The sequence below is a fragment of the Dicentrarchus labrax genome, unplaced genomic scaffold (genome assembly GCF_905237075.1).
Source record: "Dicentrarchus labrax unplaced genomic scaffold, dlabrax2021, whole genome shotgun sequence".
Lineage (NCBI taxonomy): Eukaryota > Metazoa > Chordata > Actinopteri > Moronidae > Dicentrarchus > Dicentrarchus labrax.
This window is the reverse complement of record NW_026136702.1, coordinates 9,993,772-10,013,909: the sequence shown is the minus strand read 5'-3', so window position 1 is coordinate 10,013,909 and position 20,138 is coordinate 9,993,772. Positions and strand designations below refer to the sequence as shown.

General features: G+C 41.6%; 2 protein-coding genes across 3 annotated transcripts; both read left to right on the top strand.

Moving 5' to 3' along the window:
• The first annotated feature begins 1,581 nt into the window (after positions 1 to 1,581).
• Positions 1,582 to 8,778, top strand: ubtd1a (ubiquitin domain containing 1a). Of its 2 annotated transcripts, XM_051378514.1 has the most exons (5): positions 1,582 to 1,896; positions 2,384 to 2,470; positions 6,678 to 6,905; positions 7,386 to 7,571; positions 7,819 to 8,778. In XM_051378514.1, the coding sequence occupies exons 1-5, from the start codon at positions 1,845 to 1,847 to the stop codon at positions 8,031 to 8,033; spliced, it is 768 nt and encodes a 255-aa protein (XP_051234474.1). In that variant the 5' UTR covers positions 1,582 to 1,844; the 3' UTR covers positions 8,034 to 8,778. The 2 variants fall into 2 exon arrangements, with proteins under 2 accessions (XP_051234474.1, XP_051234483.1); XM_051378523.1 differs by lacking the exons at positions 1,582 to 1,896; positions 2,384 to 2,470 and adding an exon at positions 3,057 to 3,987.
• A 991-nt stretch (positions 8,779 to 9,769) lies between these two features.
• On the top strand, positions 9,770 to 19,908 carry rrp12 (ribosomal RNA processing 12 homolog). Its single transcript, XM_051419540.1, has 34 exons — positions 9,770 to 9,980; positions 11,145 to 11,374; positions 11,506 to 11,589; positions 11,712 to 11,788; positions 11,900 to 12,005; positions 12,093 to 12,209; positions 12,509 to 12,647; positions 12,746 to 12,873; positions 12,972 to 13,070; positions 13,149 to 13,240; positions 13,332 to 13,443; positions 13,642 to 13,742; positions 13,860 to 13,974; positions 14,063 to 14,205; positions 14,296 to 14,417; positions 14,498 to 14,562; positions 14,654 to 14,816; positions 14,927 to 15,081; positions 15,234 to 15,301; positions 15,393 to 15,486; positions 15,571 to 15,729; positions 15,843 to 15,923; positions 16,012 to 16,117; positions 16,221 to 16,328; positions 16,425 to 16,582; positions 16,672 to 16,763; positions 17,379 to 17,534; positions 17,626 to 17,798; positions 17,893 to 17,997; positions 18,090 to 18,136; positions 18,238 to 18,316; positions 18,494 to 18,561; positions 18,655 to 18,737; positions 18,849 to 19,908. Exons 1-34 carry the CDS (start codon positions 9,842 to 9,844, stop codon positions 18,949 to 18,951), a joined length of 3,867 nt encoding a protein of 1,288 aa, XP_051275500.1. The 5' UTR covers positions 9,770 to 9,841; the 3' UTR covers positions 18,952 to 19,908.
• The last annotated feature ends 230 nt before the right edge of the window (positions 19,909 to 20,138 follow it).

Genomic DNA, 20,138 nt, shown 5'->3' with positions numbered 1-20,138 from the left:
GAGAAGACATTTAGAAAATGGTTGGTGATCTTGTGAGTTAAAGGGAGAATGCAAGAGACAGAGTTTGTCTGATAAAGACAGGAGATTAAGGGATGATAACAGATTTCAGTTGGTTCCAGCCCTCTTTTACCTCAAATCCTCCAACGCCATCTGAAACTGACAACACACACACACTTGTCAATACTCAATCTTCCAGCAGATGTCAGTGCTCAATATGTCATGGCTTGGTCAAAATCTGTGCAGTATGTTGTGAGGATAAGAATAATTGATCATCTGCTGTTTCAATTCAATTTGGAATATAATTAGAATAATTAGGAACAACATACTTTTAATTTAAAACTGACTGCACACTATTCACTTATTTTGACCATTTCCTCTCCTGTTGATACTTGAGTATGCTTGTGTGTTACACTTTCACTATTTTGAGTTTCACGTTTTCTGCTAACTGTGCTAACTGCTGTGATTGCAGGCAACCAATCACATTGATTTATAAAGTCCAAAGGTTAAGCTAAGCATAATCTATACGGTGCAATGATGTCCATACCTTCATTATGTGCCACCATGGTAACAACCCTATACACCCTTGAACAGATTCAGTGTTTTCATGAAGGCCAGGCTCAAGTTTAACTAATTGGCTTTGGAGTGTAGAAAAGTATTCCACCACACACACTTCTCCAAATGCAAAGTGTAACCCTCTGCTTTATCAGACTCCTGAACCTATTTATATTGGGAGCTGTTTTTACTATTAGCTGCAAATGTTATAAATGCACAAAGAGCTATGTCTAGGATATAGAGTAGATTAAATTGGACTGGATTAACTTGCTACCAGACAGAGATACAACATAATCCGATATAGGTTTTAAGGTGATGGTTTTATTTTTGCTAAATACAAACATACTGTATTTGAACTGGCAGATTTTTAGTTTTGCATTGTATCAGGCTGTTCTCACACTATTTACAATGAAACTGTAAATAGCTCAGTTACATTAAAGAGGGGATTAAAATTTTGTAGGAGGGACCAACAACAACAAAAGCTGGTTCTTAATTTATAAGTTGTATAAATGAAACTCAAGGTGTGTGTGTGTGTGTGTGTGTGTGTGTGTGTGTGTGTGTGTGTGTGTGTGTGTGTGTGTGTGTGTGTGTGTGTGTGTGTGTGTGTGTGTGTGTTTTATTGCAAATGCCAGATAAGCACTTTGGCTGTGGGGAAACGTCAATGAGCCACTTATCTTATCTTAACAATAATTAAACAGAACATCTTTCGCCTTGCATTTCAAACTAAAACCTATGTTAACACCCTACATACAAACCATTGACTGTATATATATATATATATGTATATACAAACATGTAACTCAGTGATAATAATCCAGTTCCGTTTTGTGACTGTTTTTATTATTATAAAAAATTTGCTTGTTCACAAAGTTAAATTAACTGGTTAATTATTTGCAATACGCACTATTATTCTGGAGGGGTCACATCTCAGTTTCCGCTCTTATTCTGATGAGCTTGACGCAGGACAGAGGAATTAATCCAAACTGCGCATGCGTGCAGCCTGATAGGGATTTAATTCTAGATCAGTGCAAACAGATTGTGCAGGGGGGAGCTCCATCCACTATGTTTCAGGGGGCATACGGATATTGATTGCAGCCTTTATTTTGGGGTTGGGGGGGGGGAGAAGCTCTTGAGGTTTCCTGGAGGCTCTGCGGGGCCAGACTGGTCTCCCAGCCCGCCATCCCTGCACGGACACACTGCTCCCGGTTTGTTTTCTGTCAACCTGCTGGATCGCATCTTCGGCTGGTCGTCGCCTTCAGGATCCAGGGAAAACTTCTGGGAAACAAGTTCGGATGTGGCAAGCAAACTGCAGACGAATGCATAATTTTGCAGACTGGATTTCCGGTAGGCAAAATGAATCTGAGCTCGTGTTTGATCTAAAATACTGATAATAATAATAATAATAATAATAATAATAATAATAATATAAATAATAACGAATAAAATACAGAGTAGCTACATATCTTAAATTACACAAAATCGTGTATATAATTGTGATAGTGCATGGACATTTTTTTTTTTTAATTTTTAAATATGTGAAAAGGAAAAGTCAGAGATGAGTTGAGCATGAGGTTCAGGCGCGTGTCCCCGTCAGCTGGCAGTACACGTGACGTAAACACCGCCGCTCGTCTGACCTCACAGGAACAAGGAGTGCTGAGCTGTCATTATTCCCTGATGATGCTTTTCATATAAGGCACCTTAATTTTACACTATCTTTAATTTGTGTAACCGACATGTTCACATGTGCATGTTAAAGCTTTTTGTTTAACTTGGCAATATGTGGCAGATGTGTAGGTAGGTGATGTTTCTCCTTGGTGTGGAATGTATACAGGGACAGTGATGGGAGGCTGTGTCGGGAGGAGTAGGATGGATGGACAAGGGAGTGCCCGGAGCTCGACAAGGAGCAAAAAACGTGGAGGTAAGTAGCTGGAACACAATATATATGGATATTTTTCTGGATTCAGTAGAATCTTTGCTGCACGAATTTAAGCTATAAGCATTAGAGATACTGTCCTTAAGCTAGAAACTCGTAATGAGACTATGTCTACAGCTTACTTTTATTTACATACAGAGAGTGCTGTTACAAATTAGATTAAATTAGATTATTATTTTGTTGTTGCCAAAGGGAAACTGTGTCTGTGGTGGTGCATTAAACCCACATCCTCTGGCACATCATACACATAATTATATCAGGACACTTTGCAGTACAACACAGCAATTTTCACAATATTACACCCTGCACAAGAGAGTGCAAAGGGATATATACATATGCAGCACCAGCCAGATGAGGCCTTTAACAATTCATGCATTTATTATAAAATGCAGGTTTGGAGACAGGATTCCTTGCTGTTGCACTGACGTCTTGTCTCGGTCTGAAAGCTTACTGTCTCAGGTGTTAAATGTTTCAGGCCTCATGGCTTAGTCATGTGTCTAATCTGTGCTGAGGACCTTCCCCGACAGGACAGTGTTTTATATAAACACTGGTCAATCCATTCCTTGTGAAAAAAGCGGCTGTGCACTCAGCTGAAATGTCATGCATTATGTATTGAGCAGCAACCCGGGGCCTGCACGGAAGAGTTTTCATATCAGAGTTTGACCTACTTGGTGCATGATGTCGACCTGCAGCAAAATATATTTACATGCAGAGAGAGATCATTTACCTGCAAGACAGACCTGATGACCTGTCAAAACATCCTCATAGACTCTAACCTTCTACCCTGGTGAGAGGCAAACACAGACGAGACAGCCTCTGTAATAAACTGAGTTGTGGAAACCCAGCATGTAAGGGACAGATTTGCATGTATTTTTATAAACTGCAGCGCCTCAGTGAATAAACACGATCACCTGTTGGAGGCAGTTCAGAGAGGTACAGTAGCTTCTCCTTCCAACAGACTGTAATAGTCTGACAGGGGTTTATTGTCTGTTAATAGGTTTAACATGTTGCCTTTGGGTATTTCTATCCTGTCTCTAAATAGAACTGATAGGATTAGACCTCTTGTGTAAAGAAGCTACCTTCTGGCTGGGACATCAACTTACTCTGCCCATAAATTGGGCTTCTTTCCATGAACTGATCTTGTGTTATTTTTAGATAGTGAAGTACTTGTTATTAGAAGGTTTAGAAGTAGAGGGACCGTGGTTACTTTTAAGCACCTCGGGAAGTGTCACGACGGTTAACTGAGCTCTGAATCTGAGCCTGCACATCGCGGAAAACTAGATCAGGTGGTTGAGTTGTCAATTGTTGCAGCGCGTTTGCGGCAAGCTGGTTGGACACAACAAAGCTGTCCTCTTCCTCGGGGTCGACGTCTGTTCGCTCATTAATGCTGACTTTAAACTGACTCACATCAAACCTCAGGGAAAGCACAGCTATGGGAGTACCAAACTCAAGGGAATACAACTACTATCATGCTCCAAACACACCCTTTAGGATTTTGAAAAGTGAGTATAGATTTTTGTGTTGGGTGAAAGGAATGCTTTTATGTTTGTGCATCACACTGTGTTTTGGCATAATTTGTCTCAGAGGGTTTTGTGTATATTGAGTTCAAGATTGCCTGAGCTGTTGATACTGTTGTTAAGGGTTTTTTAGTTTTTCTTGTGCATTTTGTGTATCAAACAATGTTTACTGAAAACAGAAAGAGGTCATAACAAAAGAGTTTTACAGCATCCTCTTACTGAGATCCAGGCAAAGTACACTGACGTTACTTGGATGGAGATACTGATTTAATTCAGTTAGGTTGGCAGTTTTCATATTTAGAAGATGATTGATTATTATATAATGTTTCTGAGTTAATGTAGCTTTCAGCATTGAGTGGATGTGAGCTGTTTACATGCAACGTGCTGAACACTGACATACTACAGCTAGTACAAATAGTGGTAACAGTAGTTGTTAGGATACTAAATAGAAGTGGTGCAGCAATAATAAAAGCCAACTTTTAGTCACATGAAACTAAATCAGTTCCTTGTCTGGTAGATTTGAGGCAGTTTTTCCATCCATCAGGAATGTTTAAGCTTGAGGAAAAAAACTTGAACCACTGACTTCGTTTGAAATTGCTAAGCTGAGGTTCCAGGTAGCTGCTGTCGGCTTACAGATGATGACACGCTGTCAAAGCCGATCTCTCTGTAGACTCACGCTGCATTGTACACAGTCAAGTTTAAACAGTCAGGCTCACAGACTCTACAGCAGTGAGGTGGATATAACATTAAATACTGCAAGTTATTTACATCCACCTCATTTCTAGTAAGCACAAAACCAAACCAGAAAGGTTGTTATGTTACAGTATGTACAACCAGGACAAGCTCCAATAAAGCGTGTTTACCTCAGTGTGCAACGTGCTGTGATCTGTGTTGGTTCTTTCAAACTTCATGACTTAAGAATGCCCTGTGAACCCTAAGAGCTGAAATCTAAGGATTGGTTTTGGCCTCATATCGTCTCTGAGTGGGTTTAAGGATACTCAGGCTTGAAAATCATTTTCCTGTCACTGTCGTATGCATACTTCTTGAAGCCATTTGTCATCACAATAGATCAGAGCAACTTGCAATTATCTCAGTTTACCTTGCTGTCAGTCAGGTTGCTTGTTAGGATTCCAGACGTCTGTAATATTAACATTTTGTCTGGCTGACTCTTTTGCAACTTTGCAGCTGCCTGTCTACAATAACAAATGCAAACACGATTTCTGCTTTATTGTAATTATGGCTTTGAAAATGTGAAGAAAGTTGATTTGATATTACAATGTTGCCTTCTATTAATGCATAAAATGTAAACTATAACATTTGTAAGTGTGTGTACTTCTGAATGAACACATACGCAGGCACAGATGCAAATGAGCTGAATCCAAATTGGCAACGTGACTCTTAGGCGATCGCCTCATCTCCTAAGGTCATGGTGTCACACTTAACATCGTGCATTGTTAAAGGATAGAAAATGATTTAATTCTGTGCATATTGTATCATATCACCAGCTTAATAAACAGATGTAGACAACAGACTTGTTATGAAACATTTTGCATCACATATCAAAAATAAATATCTGACAGAAGTGAGGTCTAATTTCTAACTCTCAGAAATGTGATCATGTGATAATTAATTTGTAGCTTTGTGTTTGTATTTCCGTGTTTTTGTTGTTCCTGACTTGTTTTAGTCCCGAGTGTTTTTGCTTGCATTCATTGGCCAAAGAGGGTTCATCTCTCCAACCAATGCCTTATGGGATAGGGGCAGATAAATCCTGTTATGTGGAACCTGATTACTGCCTATAATCCACTGGCGTGTGCTTGTGTTTGTGAGCGCATGTCAGCGCACATGTGTGTGTTACTAGCCACTGCAGTAATCCACAACACTATAAATAATCACTTTGATTTCTCTCACTGTGTGAATCACACTGACTTTCTTGGTATGCAGGTACAGTGGATATACCATACATGCCAGTGTTGAAACACCTACAGTAGGTGTATAAAACTGGTTGATTTATGGGCTGTGGGACTTCTGACAAATTAATATCACAGATGCAGCGGGGTGCAGGCTATACATTGAGCCTTTTCAAGGGTTATTTTTACCAAATACTGAAGGTCCTTAAGTGTGGGAGTCTTAAGATGAGCTTTTCGTCCTTGTCAGACCTCACTGGGGTTTACACGAGTATTTGACGCATTAAGCGTCTCTAATGTGTCTTCCATAGACTCTATCATACTGTATATTGGGAAATGTTTGTTCTGCTCATAATATTTACTTATCAGTGATGATGCTTTAAGTTCAAAGACTATTTAAAACCTTAAAAAAAAGTTTTTTGTCATTTACTTTTCCAGAAATTCTAGCTCTGCTTAGTAACACATTTGAATTACACAAAAATATTTCTTGTTAAACATATCTTATTTCTTAGTAATGGTAAAGAGCAGTTGTGACCTGAGCCAACCCTCTACAGCAGGTTTATCAGAGCTTCACTACTATTTACTATACTAACAGCTACTTGTTTTTACTTTCCTATAATCCCCTGTAGCTTTAATTTAGAGAAAAACTGAAATTGGTTGCATGACTGTCGAGCAGAGTTAAGCCCTGATTATGTTGAGTTACAGTCTTCAGGATCAGTTCGGACATCAGTCTTGAGGTCAGATTTAACACTGCCTTCTTTTTTCCTTCAGGACGTAATGAGCCTCTCAAGAAGGAGCGCCCAAAGTGGAAGAGTGAATACCCAATGACGGATGGCCAGCTGAGGAGTAAGAGGGATGAGTTTTGGGATACGGCTCCGGCCTTTGATGGACGGAAAGAGATCTGGGACGCACTCAGAGCAGCAGCCCTGGCTGCGGAGTGCAATGACCTGGAGCTAGCACAGGCTATAGTGGATGGAGCCTGCATTACTCTGCCACACGGTATGAAACCACCCACAGGCACATAAACATGTGCTTCATTCGGCTACCAACTGTAAATGTTCTGGAACACAAATGCATAACTCACTGTAATAATTCTCAAAATGTCAAAGGACAGTTTGCAGAAGGCCATGCATCAGTTGTTCAGAGATTACTGCTGTAATAGTTACATAATAGTCGCAGTGCTGCGTGACCACTGTGAATGGATTGGTGCACAGAAAGCCATGACAGAGGTGGAAAAAACACTCTGTTCGTGCATAGTGTTCTTGCTTTTAGATGTTTCGCTAGCTCAAGGGCACTGGTGTTGTTGATGTAAATGTGATGTAAGTAAATATGATGTAAATGTGATGGCCTCTGATTTATTGACAGTGGTTGGAAATACAGGAGGGGGGTTTGTGTATCACGTATAAAGTTAGTTGCTGTTACTGATGAAAAGGGTTTTTGGAAACACGTTGTTGATGTAGGTCATTTCTCCCTCTGTAGGCTCTCTCACGGAGAGTTATGATGAACTGGGCAACCGCTACCAGCTCCCGGCCTACACTTTAGCCCCACCTGTCAACCTAATCAGCGAAACGTGCAGTGAGAGCAAAGTCTCTGATTCCACACAAAAACAAGCTCAACCCCCTCCGTGCAGACAAGAGTTCCAGCTGCGGGTGCGACTGTCAACAGGTAATAAACACCTAATATGACCCATATATACATATATATATATATATATATATATATACTGTATTTATAAAATATGACATTTAAATCTTAAGAACTACAAGTTATGTAGTTTTTTTTCCATGACATGTCATCGCATCTTGTCTCATCTATGCTGGAGACTGATTTATAATTCATAGCTTGTCAGTGTCTCACAGCTTGTTCTTCAGGAATCTGTGTCAACTCTATTTATGCTTTGTGGTTTTCTTAGGAAAGGATGTGCGTCTGACAGCCAGCATGGCGGACTCCATTGCTGAGCTAAAGAAACAATTGAAAGAACAGGAAGATATTGAGGTGACCTGCCAGAGGTGGTTCTTTTCCGGGAAGCTCCTGACTGACAAGACTCGTCTGCAAGACGCCAAGATCCAGAAGGACTTTGTCGTCCAAGTGATTGTCAATATAAACCCTCCAGTCATAGCTAATTGAGGAGTGAGACAGAGGGCTATGGATTGAAGAAAATATAAAGGACGTGCCAGAAAGGGGGGCAGGAATATGTGTAGGGCTTGAAATCCTTTTCCAGTGGGTACTGCAGTGGAATTTTGTGTACATTTTTATATACGAAATTATTGCTTTTATATTGCTCCTTTTTGTATTTTTTTCCTTTTTCCAAATGAAGTAAGACTATTGAAAAGCACTGAAACACTTTAGATCAAAAGTAGAGTCCTAAGATGCACATCCCAATATCTGTCTGTCTGTCTGTCTGTCTGTTTGTGTGGACATTAACTCACTGCTCTATTGTTTACACTCGTCGTGTGTTTGTATATACTTGTGCTTATTGATGAACTGAATACGTGAATACTGAATCGGTTCACCTGGGGATCCGGATAAGGAAATCCATTCTATTTAATTTTTTTAAAGATTTCTGTCATGCGATTTGAGAAGTAGGGTAAGGATGGCAGAAAACTGTAGAGAAAAAGAAAAAAAATTAAATATCAGTTTCCATTTGTGTTGTCTGGTCATGTAACTATGTGCACACTACATTTTCATTTCATAACTGTATATTGATAATAAAGACTGGGAACGTAAGGATGGCACCTTGATAAGGTAGTAAGAGAGGATCAGATTTGTTTTTTTATTTCACCACTCCAAACAAGATACTGTAGTGTTATGTACAATATGATGCTCACTGTACTTGAATAAACAATCAATAAATATTGTAAATTTAAAGATATTCTCTGCTTTATTGGTTTTTCTTAAGTACCACGAGTCTCTATAGAAATGTTTAAAGTTGCTGATGGACTTTACTGTCCTGTGTTCAAGTTGTGTTTGTCTTTTGTGGTATATTTGAAAATAAAAATACCTTGACCAAAGAACCAGAAGGGGTCCCAGGGTAAATCTGGAGGACCACAAGATGGTTTAAGGGATATGAATGAAAAATATCTATTTATGCTACGCAGAATTATATTAATATATATTAATTAACCTTAACCTTGAACCCTGATTTAAAGGTTTATGAGCCAGAAAGGTTGGAAACCACTGTATTAAAGGTCTAATCTAATCAGAGTACAATTGATGGTGAATAAACAGGAATAGGGCTAATAGGAACAGTCATAGAAGAGTGTGTGTGTAAGCCAATCAAGGTCCAAGTATTAGCTTTTTATTAAGCTTTCAATTGTGTCACACAGTCTCTGTTTGCCCAGTTGTTGAGGTTTTCACACATGAAGATCTTTCACAACCAGTCTGACTGATCTCCAAACTGTTTCATCAGCAGTCATTAATAACACCATTAATAACCAGCACATCAGCCAGCATCATTAATCAATACGACACATTATTAAACCATTTATCAAACTAATAACTATACGCAGTCAACATTATCATACTTTAACAGCAACCTCATGTTTGTGTAGTGGTGACAAAACGTTAAACACTATAGGCCTACATATTATTAGCTTGAATTCCACAAAACGCTCCCTGCACCAAACTCCCTTAAAGAAATATGACATTTTAACAATTCCTACCAAGTCCGTAAAAACACGTCACTCTAGAAACACGAGCTCGATAACATTGATTATCGACTGCCTGTCTGTCAATTCGGCATCGATATAAGCCACACAGATAAACTGTATTCTGTACAAACCTAACATTACAAACGCTTAACAGCGCCACCTACTGTCACAATAACACCAGCGTCGGAGACGTGAGCACGCCCGTGACGTCATTCGGCGAGCGACAGAGTCATCTGGAGCTGCACTAGACAGTCGGGGTAACGTGTTTATCTTCAACCCCGAAAAATGGTCAAATCGGGGAAACTTCGGTCCGGGACGAGCTCGAAACTCAAACGGTGGAAGAAGGGACACAGTAGCGACTCGAACCCGCAGACGAGTCGCTTCCGGCAGGCTGCTAAAAGCCGCTTCTTCAGCCGACCCGCCGGTAAGCCTCCCACCACACGTGGGTCTCCGGCTAGTGCTAACGTTATCTAGCGTCAGCCATTTAACTTGTAGCAGCTCACTTTACGTGTTGCGCCGTCAAATGTTCACCAGGATCCCCCAATAAAGTTGTCAGCGGAGACTCTAACTCGCTATCTCTCTGTGTTTTCTCTCTGGTCAGCTGAAAATGACTCGTCAGGTAGTTCAGTCTTCTAGTTTACATGGTAACACAACTGTGTGTTTGTGGTTGTGTGAGCCAAAAAGACACACATGTCGTTAAGTTAAGATAATTGTTCATTAATGCTGATCTCCTAAAGGGCTCAGTCCTTGAAATAGACAGTATTGGCAATAGGTGTGTAAATAAATGTGCAAGTATTTGGCATTTAGTTGTGTGTTGGCTCTGTACTCCAGCATATTGGCTTTAAATGTATGATTTTAAATCTAATGTTTGGACTTTAAGCTGTAATTTGAGGCTGTTTACATCCACACATGGGGTGCAGGAACAATAGTGCCACATAGAGTCCCTCAATTTCAGGTGATCAGAAGTTGGCTTATTGGACAATTATGGCAACATATATTTTGTATTTGGTTTCAAATCCATTGCAGTCAATGACAGCTGTAAGTATGTAATCCATAGACATCATCAAATACTTGGTACCCTTCCTGGTGATGCTCTGCCAGGCCTGTGTCGCACCAATCCTCAATTCATCCCTGTTACTGGAGCTTATTGCCTTCCCTCTGGTCCTCAGCAAATTAAACACATACTCAGAAAAGATCTATCTACGTCAGATCTATCATAGTTCATCTGCATTGTCTTAGAATATGGGGGCTAAATATAAGAAAAGGGCTTTTAAATCCAGCATTGTTCACCCAGCATTGATAAGAAAATCACACCTGAAGCTGGAAGTCAGTACGCAGCCTTGTGGTTATTTCATGTCCAATTCTGTGCCTTGGAATATAGAGTAAAACAACAGAAGATTAGTCTAGAGACCTAAAGGCAGCACTGTAGTTGCCTTGTTGGTCGCCAGTCTGTTATGTATCACTGTTTATGGCCAAAGTCCCTTGACTCTGATGTCTGAATGCAACCCCATCGTGCTCTAGGACGGCTTCTATTGTCTTACAGGGGGTCCAGTTGAATGTCATGTTGTGCCTCTTTTTCTCCCTACAGGTAAGAGCGATCTAACGGTTGACGCTCTTAAGCTGCACAATGACCTTCAGGCGGGTCCGCTGGAGCTCGGCGGGAGCGCCCGTAAAGACACCTGTATGGAAGAGGAGCCAGATGGTGCGTTTTCAGAAAGGACCTCTGGCACCTTCCTCAGCGGCCTGTCGGACTGCTCCAACCTGACCTTCAGGAAGGTGCAGCGCTACTGGGAGTCCAACTCAGCGGCTCACAAAGAGGTAGGCGCTACAATGAATGTAGATCAATAAATAACTGCATATGGCTGATTTGTAATGGTTGTAGTCAAATCGCTGTTTTGCGTTAGGAGCAAAAGCTGAACAATTTAGGGTGTGCCTGATGTGTCTCATAGATCTGTGCAGTGTTGGCAGCTGTTACCGAGGTGATCCGTGGTCAAGGAGGGAAGGAGACTGAAACTGAGTATTTTGCTGCTTTGGTGAGTGCTGCTTCTTTTTTTTTTAAATATAAATATGTTCACTAAGACATTACCAAACAACTTCAGTATGAGTGAACCAGTGTATTGTGTCTGAGAATTAAACATGCCTGTGCTTTTTGTAGATGACCACCCTGGAGGTTGTGGATTCAGCAGAGTCACAGGCTGCGGTGGCGTACCTCCTGAACCTCGTCATGAAACGGTTAGACTGTAACCACTTTTTTTTCTTCCTCCGAAACAAACTCCTTCAGGCATGTCAAGGCAAATTATAGAGGACGTGTTTCTTATCTGATTGGTGTATTGTGTTTTCTAGTGTTCCTGCTCCAGTGCTCATGTCTAAGTTCTCGGACACCACCAAGGCTCTGATGGACATCATGTCGAAACAGGCCACGTCCGAGACCGCCTCGGCTCTCCGATGGGTGAGTAGATTTTAGCCGTTTTGCTTTTCTATTATTCATTGTTGAAGACCGCAGAAGATATTTATCTAGCCATCTTTGCGTCTATAGATCCTGTCCTGCCTGGCCACTCTGTTGAGGAAGCAGGATGCATCAGTCTGGACTTACCCAACAACTCTTCAGGCTTACCACGGCCTTCTCAGCTTCACAGTGCACAGCAAGCCTAAGGTCTGCATCACCAGCCTCATAGTGACCGCCTCAGGATATTACATGTTGAATTCAACATTAAAAGTCCAGTGTGTAACATTTAGGAGGCTCTATTGGCAGAAATACAATATAATATAAGTATGTTTTCATTAGTTTATAATGTGAATATAGGAATCATTATGTTTTCGCTACCTTAGAATGAGCTGTTTATTTAATTATCACTAGATGCCACCAAATCCAACACACTGGACCTTTTAAATGAGATGCTACAATTTTGGTACCGTTTCATTTTATGTCCTTTTGTCTTTTTTTCCTCTCAGGTACGTAAAGCAGCACAGCAAGGTGTTTGCGCCATTCTCCGAGGAAGTGACTTCCTGTTTAGAGATAATGCACCAACTCACCACCCTGCTGCAGTGACCACAGCCAAGTTCTGCATCAAAGAAATGGAGCAGGCAGGAGGTACGATTGCTGTGCTGAAGATAATGACTCATCAGATTCTGTGATTCTCCAGTATGTTGTAGCTTATGTCTGTCTGTTTTTTTTCTTCCCCCCCACAGGCAGCAAAGAGGACACTACCACACTTCATGTGCTGGGTCTCCTAAAGGAGTTGATGGGGACATTTCCTCTGGGAGCTGTCAAATCCTGTTGTGAGACTCTGCTGCGAGTGATGACACTCAGCCATGTGGTGAGAGCACACTTACATTCATAGGTGCAGCCAGATAGCCTTTGTTCCTTTTGTAGCTATTTTTTTTTAAAATATGGCTACTGTGTTTCTGGCTGTAGCTGGTGACGGCGAGTGCCATGCAGGCCTTTCATAGGCTGTTCAGCGGGAAGCCAAATGCTTCAACCCTCTCACCAGAACTCAACGCACAGATCATCACGGTGAGGAAAATGCAAACAAAACAAAAGAGCCAAAGTCATAATGTGGTGTATAAGCTAATAGCTAATTCTCATCCTCAGGCTCTGTATGACTACCTGCCCAGTGAGAACGACCTGCAGCCTCTGCTGGCCTGGCTCGCTGTCATGGAGAAAGCACATGTTCACTTGGCTGGGTAATAAACCGTGTTAACAAATTATTTTCTTGTGATTATCATCTTTTTTTTCTAGTCAGATTAGTCAACAGTCTTTGTATCTTTTGTCTAGTTTACAGAGTTCTCTGAGTCTGGGTCACCTCCCTCGCCTCTTCTCTGCCGCCACGTCCTGCCTGTTGTCGCCTCACACACAGGTGGTTTCTGCAGCCACTAATACACTAAAGGTAAAGACACTATCTTCAGGACATCCACACTGATTAACTCCAGGGTTGCTTGGAGGTGTTTCTGGATTGAAATTGAATCTTTAAAGATGTATTCCAGACAGGGAAGTCTGCAAAATTAGTAAATCCTCTTGCATGCAAGTGTCAGTTTTCATTTTGTAAAGCCCTAATTTGATGATTTATTTATATGATCCGTTTCAGACTTTGTTGACTGAATGTGTTGCTCCTCACATGGAGGAAATGGGCACGATCACTGCCACAGCCTCTGTTGGAAACCCCTCCTATGTCTGCAAAATGTTTCGGTAGGTTGCCTAACTGTTGGCCAAGCTAGCCTCAGTCTTTTCCCCCCTTATCTTCGTAGAGACTCATGATAACTGTGTGTGTGTGTGTGTGTGTGTGTGTGTGTGTGTGTGTTTCAGCATCGTAGAAGAAGGACTGTCCTATCGCTTCCATGCCTCTTGGCCATTTGTGCTGCAGATCCTCGGCTGCTTCTATCGAGTTGCAGGGAAACAAGCTCACCCCATTATGACCAAGGTATAGTCGCAAAACTTTGTAGTTCGCCACTATGCAAGTACAGCAAGATGAAAAGTTTGCCTGAGTGTTTGTGTTGTGTCCTGGACAGTCCCTGCAGTCTCTGGCAGACCTGCGCTCCACTCCTCAGTTCCCTTACAGTGGCGAGTTGGACCTGGCTGTAGGAGGAGCTGTAGAGAGCATGGGTCCTGAAGTTGTGCTGGGCGCTGTGCCTCTGAACATCACTGGCTACGAGTAAGTGGACACACAAACACTGTGGAGAGGGCTTCTCACATAATAGTTGTTTAACTGACTGCATATTGTTGGTTTTTTTTCCCCCACCAGGGATGACTTGGAGTTCCCACGCAGCTGGCTGGTCCCTGTCATACGGGATCATGTGAAGAACACTCACCTCGGTTTCTTCGTTTCTTATTTCCTCCCTCTGGCCACTACACTCAAGCAGAGAGGTAAACCAAGTGTGTGATGCTCTACTTAAAGTGGTCAGGGTTAATGTGTATCGACTGACGAGTCCATTCTTGTGTTGTAGCTGAAGAGTTGGAACAAACAGGACAGAAACTTGAGGCTAAAGTCTACCAGACATTACAGCTGCAGGTAACTCTACGCTGACTTAACTTTGATGTATTCAGAATAAAGAGTTCCAGGGAATGAGTTGTTCAGAAGTGTATGTCTGCCATTCTCTCAGATCTGGACCATGCTCCCTGGCTTCTGTACATGTCCCGTGGACCTGCTGACTTCCTTCAAAGGCGTCGCCCGTGTGCTCGGTATGGCCATTAACGAACGGCCAGACCTGAGACTCACGGTGTGCCAGGCTCTACGTACTGTCATCACCAAGAGTTGTTCCACTGGTAGGAAGTCACACATGTACACAGAGAGAGATGATGCATTAAAAAAAACTACTGCTTACTCTTTAACCATCATTCCAAAACCGTGATGTGTCTGCTTTTTATGTTTGTAGCTGAAGAAAAGGCAGAAGTGGGCCGCTTCGCCAAGAACTTTCTACCCATCTTCTTCAACGTGTACAGCCAGCAGCCTCCAGCTGGAGAGTCCGGCACCTACAGGATGGCTATACTAGACACCATCAAAGTCTACTTAACTGTCACTGAAACAGAGGTGAGATATATTTGCATAATGTTGTCTGTGCAGGGGGCCGGACATGCATCAGTAAACCCCCGTTTACAGAACTGATCCTTTTTTGTTGTCTGTCCTGTCATTGTCCATATTTCCTGTGCTGGTGTCTCACTAACCAAAACGATCATCCTCAGATGATCTGCACATTCCTGCAGAAAGCCACAGACAGACTGAGCAGCTCAGACACCACCGAGTTCACAAGGTGGGTCATGAATGTGGATAATATTGCTATAGACTTGTGTCTGCATTAGAATAGATATCAATGTACTCACTGTTCTGTCTGCTTCTCTCAGGCTCTCAATGATGGACCTTGTGGTTGCCATGGCTCCCTCTGTCGACGCAGCCACCATGACTAAAACGTTTGAGCTGATTAGGCCGTATTTAGAGGTAAGTGTCATGCAGTGCACTTAACGGCATGTTCACAATTTCCGTTCAAATATTTCTTGTTAACTTTGTGTCCGTTGCTTTCAGACCAAAGAGCCAGGCATGCAGAAGAAGGCGTACCGTGTGCTGGAGGAGATGTGCGGAGAAGAGAGAGAGGAGTGTAGGTCGTTTGTTGTGGCTAATCTGGAAACACTCAAAGTTGTCCTGCTCGAGACTCTGAAAAACGCCTCTTCGCCAGCAAAGAGGGTGAGACTGCCGTGTAGAGAGATATAAAATAAACCAGATTCTAGATGGGATTGTATACCTCGATTTACAGTGCTGTCTGATCGTATTTTTCTGGTTTTATTGCGGTTTCTCAGCCGAGACTGAAGTGTCTGATCCACATCGTGAAAAGGCTCAATGAAGAACACAAAGACTTTATCACCGCACTGCTGCCAGAGGTACAAACACAAATAAGCGCTGGCAAACACACACAACACAGCACAGTACTGACATTTATCACCTTCATGAGACTGTTGTCTCTTTCAGGTGATTATATGTACCAAGGAGGTGTCTGTTGGAGCTCGTAAGAACGCCTACAATCTGCTGGTGGAAATAGGAAATGCGTTTATCCGCTTCTGTGGGAACACAAAAGGTAACACTCTTCTGTTGTGTATGTGTGGAAATAAGTGTCCCATTTTAAAGATTTGAGAGGTGGACCGTGAAGGTTTAAAGTACTAACTGAGTATCTCATCCAGATGCCATGGACCAGTATTTGATGTTGGTGTACGCAGGACTCACAGGCTCCGTCACCATGATCACCTGTACAGTGTTGGCGTTAACCCGAATAATGTTTGAATATAAAGGTAGGCCCGCTCACGTTGTTCCCGGTCTTTGTGAATGCTTATATTTGTGGACCGGTGGACAGGTGGACTCAAATCTGGTGCCTTTTTTTCCCCCAGACGCTATAGACGCGGACACCAGGGAGCAGCTGCTGCACAATATTTGTCTGCTGCTGTCGTCTCGTACCAGAGAGATAGTCAAAGCCGCCTTAAGCTTCATCAAGGTCATCCTCTTCATCATGGACCCTAAGATGCTGGCATCACATGCCACTGTCATGGTAGGCATCAGCATTGTAGATGTTTGACTCCACTATATGAGTTAGCTGTGCCCTCTTAATACAGACCTCACTTTCTGTCTTGTGTTCAGATGGAGGGCGTTGGGAGCATCAAAGATGATGTGAGGAGGCACTTCAGAACCAAACTGAAGAACATCTTCACTAAGTTCATCAGAAAGTTTGGGTAAGTGCTGGTTTTCTTTTCTTTTTTATATACTATGAGCATCAACTGGGCATCATTCACCTAAGTTGTGGCTCTGATTGAGAGAAAGTGGCATGTAATACAGCAGTATCACTAAATCTCTTTTTAATTGAAAGACAAGTTACTGTATATCAGCACGAGTTATTAACATTGAATGTGTATGTATCATTTTTTAAGTGTCTTCAGATTTGTATTCTTAAAAGAACTGAACAGTGATTGATTTCTGTGCTGTTTTTGATCCGTAATTGGTCATCAGGGATCCAACTGATTTGGTGTTGATTTGTCTACTACCAGTTAATCAAAAGAGTCTTGTTGTAAACACAACTGATTAAGCATTCTCCAGTGTAATTATTAGATGATGTTAGTAATAATTGTTTAACAATGGCACCAGCTGTTTGTTGAGTTGAACACAGCTGACTCCTCTTACACTCTGATTGTTTTGGAATAGAGTTTAGGGCTGAAAATAAGATGCTTCCACATGTCCACATTTTTGTGCCACTCTTTTGTATCTTGTTTTTTTTTTTTCCTACCTCCACCGGTTACTGTAGCATTGTGTACGCTTGTGTGTATGTGTCTGATTATCCGCTCTATTTCCAGTTTTGAACTTGTGAAGAGCATGCTGCCTGCAGAACACCACAAGGTGCTTACAAACATTCGCAAGGCTGAGGCTCGTACCAAGAGGAGGAAACAGGCCTCAGAGCAGAAGGACGACTCCGAGAGCGAAGAGGAGGCACCTAAAGTGAAGAGCAAGAGGTAGACTGCTTCCCCCAAACACAAAGTCCTCTCTTCCCTCATACATATTCCTAATTTCCTCCTAAAAAACGCTCTGTCCTCTCCTCTCTAGTATTGAGGAAATCCTTGCAGAGTCAGACAGTGATCTGTCGGAGGACGAAGGTAAGGCCGGTAATGCTCAGAAGAAAGCAGGCAAACCGCAGAAAGGACGGGCCTGGCTCAAAGAAGGAGAGGAAGATGACCCTCTTAACTTCCTGGATCCCAAGGTTTCCCAGAGAGTGTTAGGTAATAAATAGTTACTATAGTCCTGCATTTTAAAAGAAAAAGAGCTTACTGTATTGTGTGGAGGTTATTTAACATGGTTTTTGTTGTCTCTCAGCCACCAACCCCTCGCTGAAAAAGAGTGCCAAGGTTGAGCACGGCTTCAAGGTGACATCAGATGGACGGCTGATCATCAGAGAGGATGAAGAGGAGGATGGAAAAGGTTAGAGTAAATCCTGTAGTTCGTCCAGCTGTCTTCTTACTTTGCTTTATTTACGAACAGGCTGTGACAATAACCCATTACTTTTCCCACAGATGAGGGAGAGATGAAAGATATCCTGGAAGAGGCTGGAGTCAAGAGTGTGAGTACTTCTATATGTGAAACAGTAATTATGTAGCGCTATCTTGACATTTTTGTTTCTGCTTTTAATTAAATATCTGTTTTTTTTTTAATAACATTCAGAAAAAGACACAAAAAAGGAAATTCCAAGATGGCAACTTTGATGAGGACATGGACATTGAACCCCAGCTAAAATATAAAGGTATGACTGGTAGCAAACGCCCTCAATGAATAGTAAATTCATTCAGTATTAGTATATCAGATTGTGGATAAAGCTTGAGTCATAGGCAAGAGTGTGAGATTACATTCAACCAAACCAAAAAGCATCATGTCTATTACAAATTTAGACTAAAAAGCACTTCCCCCCCCCCCCTCTCAGCCGGGGGCTCAGGTATCCACAGACCACTGGGAGGAAGGGAAGACACTGGTTCAGACTACAAGTCAAAGGTGAGTCCAACAGCATGTAGAAACACCACTGCAGGAGTTGTTGGTTAGAAACTGTAATCCTTAATGTTTATTCTTTCATACTATGTCTCTCAGAAAGGAAAAGGAGATGTGAAGAAAAAAGGAAAGCATGATCCTTACGCTTACATTCCTCTGAAGAAGGCCCAGCTCAATCGCAGGTATTGGAAACATTTGTCATCGTAGTATTTCATAAATGTCTTTGAGGAGGAATTGGTTTATATACAAGATTGTCAGAGACTAATGTGTTTTTATTCTTGGTGTGTTCACAGAAAACGTGCCAAACTCCAGGGCCAGTTCAAGGGCATGGTGAGAGGAGCCCAGAAAGGGGCGCTGTCTGGAAAGAAAATGCAGAAGAGAAAGGGGAAAGCCTGAAGAACATACTTCTATTACTCAATGGACTTTAAATACCGTGTGTGTGTGTGTGTGTGTGGTGTGTTCATAAACATACTAAAATGTAGACATACACCTTGGATATGTGTGTGTGTATGTCTGTGTGTGTTTCTGACACAGTCATTGAAGGTGAACCAGTTTGTTTTTAAACTGTTTCCATCTCTCTAAGCTCCAGAAATGCTCTGAGTAACGTCAGACAGCTTTCTCAACAGTCAGTATCCAGTGTGTGTGTTGAATGTGCCGTCCCTGCCTTGATGGATATTGACAGACTAAATGGAAACTCTGTCAAAAATAATCACCCAACTGTGATCTTTTGCAGATGCATCAGATAAAACTCTCCTTTTTGATAGATATAAAAGATGTATTTATGTGTAAACATTGTCTAGATATGCAGATGGACTATAAGACTGGTTTGGGAAGAGTAAAGCCTGTTTGTTATTGCGTTATTTTGTCACTGGAGGGAGCTGTTGTCTTCTGGTTTATTAACAGTGTATAAGAGCGTTCATGAATGCATTTAAAGATTACTTTAAATATTAATTGTCCAGGCTGTTCTCGCACTGTAAGGTTTAAATCCATATTTTCCTCTTTAACAATTTCCATATGAGAAACTTGCAGTTATCTCCAGCCTGCGATTAGGTTTTCATGCGACAGTGTGCCTTCAATGCAGCTCCTTAAAGACAGAGAAAGAGGGCTGTAGGTTGTTGTTGTGCAGGGAGAGTTAACATACCATTAGCCTCATGTGATTCATTTCCCAGGATGGATTGCAGCAAAATGAGTCATGTAGTGACAGACTGACCTCCTAATCGCACTCTTTTGTGTCTGGACTCAGTGTGTCACTCAGTGTTTCTGAGAAGGGGTGTTGATGTCCTGAACTGATTCAGGATATGCTCACATCAGGCAACATCAGTGCTGAGGTATATAAAGTCACTTCAGAAACTATTCAGACTACTTCTTTTTTTTTTTGCACTCTTTATTGTGTCCATAAGTTTACTTTTTTATTTCACATGATAACCTATAACAACAAAGTGGAACCACTTTTTTTAAAGATATGGTTTGAATACTTTTTAAAGCCACTAAATTCACAGCAGGACGTGGAAACAAGTAAGAAAAGATATATATCAATGCAGTGAATGTGACTTTGAAAGCATACAAAAGCAACTCTTTAAGAA